At 43.0% G+C, this 8,285-nt stretch overlaps 1 protein-coding gene across 33 annotated transcripts in view; it reads right to left on the reverse strand.

The window, feature by feature from the left end:
• The window catches only part of PCBP3 (poly(rC) binding protein 3), a 138,748-nt gene that overhangs the window by 77,867 nt on the left and 52,596 nt on the right, over positions 1–8,285 (reverse strand). For 29 of the 33 annotated variants that reach the window (XM_019554436.1, XM_019554432.1, XM_019554424.1 and 26 more), the window contains exons 2-4: positions 4,512–4,583; positions 2,098–2,121; positions 308–340 (exon numbers count right to left, since the gene is read on the reverse strand). In XM_019554436.1, coding sequence (XP_019409981.1) covers positions 308–340; positions 2,098–2,121; positions 4,512–4,583 — 129 coding nt within the window. Of the gene's footprint in view, positions 1–307; positions 341–2,097; positions 2,122–4,511; positions 4,662–8,285 lie in introns of all 33 variants that reach the window. The other 4 variants (XM_019554414.1, XM_019554413.1, XM_019554412.1 and 1 more) reach the window with 1 other exon arrangement.

Below are 8,285 nucleotides of genomic sequence, written 5' to 3' on the forward strand. Positions count from 1 at the left end.
TGGAACCAACTTCCAAGCAAAGTGGTGCTGGCTCCTACCCTGGGGGTCTTTAAGACAAGGCTAGACAATCACCTTGCTGGGGTTGTTTGACCCCAGTACTCTTTCCTGCCATGGCAGAGGGTTGGACTTGATGGTCTGCTCAGGTCCCTTCCGACCCTACTAACTATGAAACTATGAACTAAATATCTGCAAAGCTTTAGGCTACTGTGTACTAAAGCTCCCACCAGCTAAATGGCATGAGGAAGCTCTTTCTATTAGTCTCATGTGGGTTTCAGTAGAAGTCACTTCAAACAGCTGGGCTGCTTACCTCCTCACGCATCTTTTTCACAGTCTCTCCTTTCTGAAATAAGAAGCAGAAACACAGCTATTGTAACATAATCAAACACGTTCATCTAACACTGTATCCCTACTGAAGTTTCTAAAAGCTATTACATTTCATAAAATATAAATGAAAACACAAAAAGCTGTCTAAAGAGCTCCTGCCCTTTCCTCCATTCCCACATGTCAATTTTTTGTGTGTCTACTCCTAGACATTTTCATATGTAAAAATATCGCCTTTGTACTCTTCAGATCTGCTCCCCAAGTTCATTGCAGTCAGTACCGCTCACTGTACAAATAATATTATATTAAATCTATTTAATATCAATACACACTGAGTTTCTTTCTTTTCCAATTTCCTACTAGCAGCGGAATAGAAGCCTCCATGGAATTAATTCACAAACACTCACACCACGTTTAGGAAATCTGGCACTTCAGTGTGTTGTTTAAATGATGTGGTTGATGTCATGTGTACATTTGGGTTAGTATCTAGAAAGCTATTTCCACTTAGCTATTAATTACTCATTAGGAAAAGAATGGACAATGGAAAAATAAAAGCCAAGTTCAGGAGGGTAGATAGCCTCCTTATTAAAAACATTGTTAAAATAATCTCTTCTCGAACACACCTTGTAAAAGTATGACAGCATTCTAGAGTAATGATCTTCCAAACTTTCGAAGTAACCTAACTGCACCATGGAATAACACAGAACTTTTTACAGAGGTACAGTTGACCAGATGAGGTTCTAGATTCTCTACAGTAAATGCCATCCAACTTGGAATTTTACATCTGTTCACCTTTCTTTTAGGCTTTCCTATTTTTTCAATAAGGTTGTGCTGCCATGCTTAAATTAGCACTCATTCCTTTACATTCTCTTACTCTGCTATTCAAGACTTACATGCAGGGACAGATCTGGGGAGTGGTACACTTGTGCAACTCCAATTGATTTTTGGTCCAACCAAGGTTTAAAACCAACTGCCTCGATGTGGTGGCAACATTTTAGTCAGGCACTGCTGAGGGAATCAACTGACTTCATGGCTCATTATAATCTACTCAAACCCTTTAAAGTCTTCATTCCACAGGTGTTAACAACCCTCCCTTCTTTTTAATGTTCCTGATTTTTCATCAATCAAGTTATCCTTTGTTCTGCAATTCTGCTGTCTGTGAGCAGCCCCTCTTAATGTTGTTCCTATTTCACCGCCCTGCAGATTGTTTATAACTCATTCCAATGAAGTTATATTTGTTTTTGCTTCAATCTTAAATTGAATATACAGTCCCAGGCCCCTAGCATATTAGTAAAGTTTCTAGTTTATCTTTAACTAGAGGTGAATAAGTGTTGTTTTATATGTGATGATGTAACTCACCATCTGCACCCCCTTTACAAAAGTCTAGATCCACCCATACTTGTGTGTACTTGTTTGCTGTTAACTGGATTACCAATGTTGCAAAGATCAATATCTTTACTGACAACTTACTACCCTTGTTGTAAGGCTATTTTTTCCCCAAAATGAACCAGGGGGAACATAATCATGACCATATATATTAGTAGCCAGAGTGATGCAGAAAAGTTGAGAAAGAAGTGACAGTACTTTAGATGGACTTTTTAGGGAAAGCACTCTTTGATCTATTCTCCAAACACATGAGAGGTCTGTCACATAATCACATCTATAGATCTTCCAGTAATGACAAGACAGAATTAACCGCTATCAGAATGCAAGTACTGTACATGTTAAAGGCTTATCATCATAGAGTTTCTAAATATGCAAGTGAAGATAAATTACCTTCCCAATGATGCTTCCAACTTCCTACAAAAAAGCCAGAGATAAAGACAATGAAATGACAGAACTATAAGACAATCTAATACAAGCTCTTAGTTAAACACAGGAGTTTGTATGCTAAGTGTGTTAAAGCCATCACAAAAGAAAGATGAGCAGAAGGAGAATTACTTCCTTATTTGAGAGGGGGTACTTACATTAGTTTTACAATATAAAATTTTACATAACCTGCAGAGGTTATAGCTTTACTTGCTTTTTATGTTGCCACATAAGTAGTCTTGGCTATCATGCATGGCACTAATCCAGGAAAGCAGCCATGTTTAGCACAACACAACTATATGCTTGAGAGCTGTCCTGAATAGGGGCCTGTATATCTGACAAGAAAAGCTTAAGTGGTTGTCTGGTATTCTAGACAAGCTCTTTATGAGGCAACCTATGAACAAACAGTGGTATCGTCAGAGCATCACAAGCAAAATCACACACAAGAAAATAAATGTCCGCTTCTTCAGAAAAAATCTCCTTTAAACAGAACGCTGAGGCTCAAATTGGATAACTCCGTTATGCATCACCTCAGCAGCATGCCACTCTCCACAACAGGAGCACCACCAGTTCAGCAATATTCTGCCAAGCAAGTGAATAGTTCAGCATTTCCAGGTGTTTCATAATGAAATGGAGGCAGCATGATGCTATGGGGTTTCCCAATGCTAAAGTACACCTGGTATGAGTTCTGGACAGGTTTGCATGCATGTCTAATTAGTGCAATAAAGCCCACAGCATGAAAGCAAGAGGAAGGTGTTTCTGTTAAAGTCCTACAAGTTGGGTGCAAGTATGGACCTTCCCAATACCGTGATTTAAAGGAGTGTACTTCCTTGAGATGTATTTCTTGAGTGCTGCATCATGACAATCAAGGGGACCAGCATCAAGAAAGGCAATTGGGATGGCACAAGGTGTTGAAAATGTCACAACAGAAAATCTCCCTTTCCTTCCTTTCCTTACACCCTTATGCTTCAAGGTCAAATGTTCTCTGTCAATCTCCTCCACCACCCCATTTACACAAACATCATTTATAACAACTTATTGTTGGTCTCCTTGATACATTTTTACTCTTGTAAATAAGGGGGATAGATGTTTTTTTTAACTTTGAATTAGCCTAAAAAGGCTGAGAAACAATGCTAAAGTAGAAGAACAATGCCAAAAATGTCAGACTTCAGGTGCGGAACAATATTTGATTATGTCTCATCCAGAACCAAGCTTTTCGGAGCGCTAGTGATGGGCCAGTCACGGATATGCTGCTTGGGAGAGGACTGAGGGTCTGCTGCTCTCACAGAAATGCTGGCCTTCAGGTGTCATGGATGATTACTGGGGCTAGGCTATGACCCTCGCAATGACCCTTATATACAAAACACCATAGCTTTGGTCAGGCATAATCCCTGAGCTCTTCCCTACCATGTCTCAGCATTGCCCAGACAGCAGGCTGCTGAGCACCAGGCCCTGGGGCTGGCAGGCTTGAGCATATTACTGTACAGCATTTGTTAACATCCTTTATGGTCCCTCCATCTTGTCCCACTCTGATGCTCAGCCTTTTACTGCAGACAAATGATTTATTTCTAGTCTCCCTCTCAGGACCATCCAGCCTTGGCAGGGAAGGCACACAGTTGGACCCCTCTGGTGGTGCTCCGCAGAGATGTGCCCCTCTCAGGGTAATGGGAGGGATCCAGTGCCTGGTGACAGAGGAAGGGGAAACGAGCATCTTTCCCTGCGTATGCTCACATGAGGGAACACTGCCATGTGTTTTTGGTAGTGTTCTTGTTCTCTGCTGCCTATATCAGCCCTGGGGATGAACAGAGACTCCAGATGTGGGAACAGACCACCTGAAGACTGCCTGCATTTCTGGGGGGAGGCTGTGGGCACAAGGATGCTCCATGAGTAAGCATGTGTGTGTGGGCGCATGAGTGTGTGGGCACATGAGTTTGCAGGAGAGTCTCTGTGTTACACTATATTTAGTGAGTAACTGTATTTGATTGTTTGTGGGACTATTCCCCCGACCTTTTTTCCTGCTGAACACCATGCAGCCAGCTTGTATTTCCCAGTGTCCTTCATGAGACCTCTGAGCCAGGGCCACACGTATCCTATCAGAGCAGTCTTATTGCTCCTAAGGGCTGGCTGGGAAGGAGCAGAGCCTGGGCACAGCTGAACTACTGCAGCAGGGGAAGTAGTTGCAGAGCCACACTCACCTCCCCTGGAGCAAACAGAGCAGGACCTGTACATCTCTGAGTTTGAGTTCCTTCCCCAGGCATGATGACCCTCGCCCAGGACTATGCCTAACAGCCCAACCAAGCACTTCCTCTGAACATTTGTTATTTCATCATTCATGGAAATAGAACTGAAATGAAAATAACAAAAAGTGTGTCCCTATTTACCTTTCCATGCATGAGCAGCCGGATGGTGAGGGTAACATTCAGGCCACCTTCGGAGACTTTCGATTCCATTTCCTACCAAGGTATGGGAGATGAGCGTTAGGTAACAGGGAGGCCCCAAGGCAGGACAAAACAGCCCTAAAATAATATCACCTGTGAAGACAGAGAGGAAGAGCAGTTTTATTACCATCTTCCTGAAGAATAAGAGGCTTACCAGATAACCTCCCTCTTTCCATGACATCTGAACCCCAGAAGCACACCACTTCATTAGAGCAAACAGTTTCGGAATACAGCCACTGACATGATGCTTAGGGATCTCTGCACAATCACACTGAGTAATTTTACACTTCCTTTATTATTAACCTGGACTGATAGATTCTGCTTTCCCTTCTTGTGAGAGCTTGGGCCCTCAATTGGCCTAATTTTCCTGGTGTTGATTTTTCATTACTAGCTCCTTGATCATTAATGGCCTGAGATCTAAAAACTGCCTTCTACAGAACATTAACAGTTGAGTGCCTTGCACACTCCTTGAGGTAAGGTTCAGAGATCACTGACCAAAGGAGTGAAATAGAGCCCTCATTGTTAGCTTTCCTGACAATACCCTGGCTTTTTCTGCTTGTTTTTGTAATTCACAGAAGGCATAGGTGTACTGATGTGAGACATGCCTCCTTGCTTGTGCAATGTAAAATGAGCTTTCTACATTGCCACTTCCCTAGGAGATGAGAGATGCAGACCGAGACAGAGAGAACTCAAAACCAAACTCTGTCAGTTGTCTTTTCTCTGTCTTGCTTAACCCACACTCTGTTAACTCAGCTTAAGGTATGTCAACACTGCCTCTGTGCCACACCTGACAAAGCTGGTATGGAGCAGGCCTCACCCACCAACTCCCATTGTGTAAATGAAAAATCCAGAAAACAAAGCCAATGTTGCTGCCTTAGGGTGGCCCTGAGTGCATGCACCCAAGTATACCCAAGACAAAGAGTCTAAGACCAGCGATGGGCACATGCTAAGCACCTCTTTCAGGAGATAGAGCATATATGAGTAGGTGAGGAGCCTAATTACCTTTGCTTTCTAGCAGGAAGAGTCTAGCTATATTTATGTTCTGTTGATCTATTTCTTTTTGCATTTCTCTACTATTTATCTCTGTAGACTACTTAAATGGCTCTCCCTTTTCTACCACTTTGCCAGAACCCTCAACTTCCTACCTCTCCGACAGCTCCCAACCTCTCTTTATGTCTCAGCTCATTTAATGTACTTGTCTTCACCTCCTCCATACCTTTCCCTGGACCCTTCAGGACTGGTTTCCTTTCCAATCTGCTGGCATCACCCTCACAAGGGTCTCAAGCAGTCTAAGCCATCTTTGCACCTCCACTATTCTCAACTCTGCTAGAAGCCTGATTAGTCCTGACAAAGTACAGTAGCCATTGGGCAGCTCTAACTTACTATCTCTCTCACAGTGGCCCCAGGGCTCTGCTTGTAAGGCAAGCAGTGCAGAGGCACTGTAACAGTGCTCTCTCACTTACTTTTACCACCCCGGTAATGCTGGGGGCTGTTTGTCCCCCCTTTATGGATATTTATATTATCAGAGGTAAAAAGTGCAGGAAATCAGGGGGAGCGAGCTCCATAGGGTGTCTTAAGGTCCCACCCCTGCCACACACACACAATGCAACTCCTACACTCCCATGCCATTTTTGCAAAGAAGGAAAATAAGGCCAATTTTCATCACTCAACCACATCATAATTTACACTGAAATATCAAAGGTGATAGGGCGTGGAGCTTTTGGCCCTCTGTGTGAGGCACAAGCTGGGATTGCAGCATATCAATGGTTCAGATACCCTCTCAAATCCACGGAAGGGCTTTGGCAATGCAGTTTACTAAGGGATCACTTTTGTTATCATTGCAGCCTGTACCCATGCCTTGCACTTTACACAGTCCACAAGGAAGATGAACATGGCCAACTAGATGCACAACACTTAAGGATTTTGGAGGGTGAGAAATGTAAATGAACCTCTGAGATATAATTTGTTTCTAAATAGTCTAATTAAAGACTAGACAGATAGACACATGCATAGGTACAAGTGCCAAGACTGGAAGGAGAGAAACACAAATTAGTGATGAGAACTGAGCAGTAAACAGAAGTCCACTTTCTTTGCTCACTGCATGTTCTATCTTGGAAAAGGTCTCCATGGCGTGTAAAAATTAAAGCCCTCTTGTTGAGAGAAGAGAAAACCCATCAGAACAGATTTCAGAGGCCTCCTAATCCTCACTTGTTTAATGCTTTTTATAAATTACTCTATTCCTTTCTCTAAATTAACAGAGCAAACGCTGCTTGCTAGTGAATCCTGATTCTTTCCAAACTGTTATCAACATTCTTTGCAAATAGAAGAACACCGTGTCCAGGAGTACAATGTTTTGCCATAGGCAAAAGACCATGGAATGCTCTTAGCTATCTGCCAGCTCCATCCATCATACTCTAGTCTAACTGCAAAAGGTCTCTCTTTCTCATGCTACTTGTGATTTTGGCTACAACTGCAGCACTGACAGAGTATGTACTCCGGGAGAGATGGTCTTAAATTAGACTGACCTAGACAATGATGGCTAGGTGTGCTGCCCTCTACAGAAAGCTGCATTCCCCAAGCAAAGGCTGGGATAAGCATACTGCTGGGCCTTTGAAGGAAGGGAGAGAAGGACAAAAGAGACACAGGACACCTCTGGCCAGGAGAAGAAAAGCATTGTTAGGATAGCAGAAGACAGGCAGCCTGGTGTAGCCATCAGAGGGAGCAGCTTACAGTTTCAGTTCCTCCCAGTTCTTGAGTGCAAATGGAATTAAAATGGCAGGGTGATTTTGCTATGGACTGTTGATGGTTTAAGCAGTGATGAACCTGCCTTGGGCAGGGAACTGGACTAGATGACCTTGTGAGGTCCGTTTCAGCTCTATTTTCCTACAATCCTATGTTAGTGTTAATGTACAATGTAAAATCCCTTTCCCCCCCTCATATACTAGATTCTACTCCTGAAAGATCAAATTGGCTTCAACTTATTGCACAGATGGGCCCAGTAAGAATGCCAGGGAGAGACAATGGACCAAAAATAAATAATGAAGCCAGTCCATGGACTATACCCCCCAGGATGTTCTAGCAAGTCCCGGCCAAGCACTTGCCCATGGCTACTCATGGGCTGGTCCCTCCAGTCCTGGTCCCCAGCATATACACACTGACATTTTTCTCCAATTCAGTTCCTTTGCTAAATTAAGATGAATACAAATGGTGGATTGGGTGCTACAACCTGTATCTGCATCTAATTACCATGTATGTGTTTAAATATGCAGGAGTGAGAGAAGGATTTTAGTCCAAACATTAGCAGGTATTTGCACAGCAAGGCACTTTTCAGGGTAGAACTAAACTTGCAAAAGCAACTCAAGGAGGTTCCAGAAGAATACACTGCAGCCTGACTGCATTTAGGGCTGTAGCCTCACTGCAAATCAGGCTTGATCCAATTAGCAACAAAGAACTGAAATCAGACAAGGTGAAAAACAAATAGGAAAAGCTAAAGAACCTTTCCTTTATTTAGCCAACATGACTGAATCCATATAAAAGTGGAATGGGTTAAACCCAGAACAGGAAAAGGAGGCTGAAATGTTACTGGGAGAACACACTGGCAAGTTCCTGCCCAACATCTAAACCTGGGTAGTTTCATAGTTTCATAGTAGCTAGAGTCGGAAGGGACCTAGGTAGATCATCTAGTCCGACCCCCTGCCTTGGCAGGAAAGAGCACCG

The sequence above is a fragment of the Crocodylus porosus genome, unplaced genomic scaffold, assembly GCF_001723895.1.
Source record: "Crocodylus porosus isolate Cpor-Errol unplaced genomic scaffold, CroPor_comp1, whole genome shotgun sequence".
Lineage (NCBI taxonomy): Eukaryota > Metazoa > Chordata > Crocodylia > Crocodylidae > Crocodylus > Crocodylus porosus.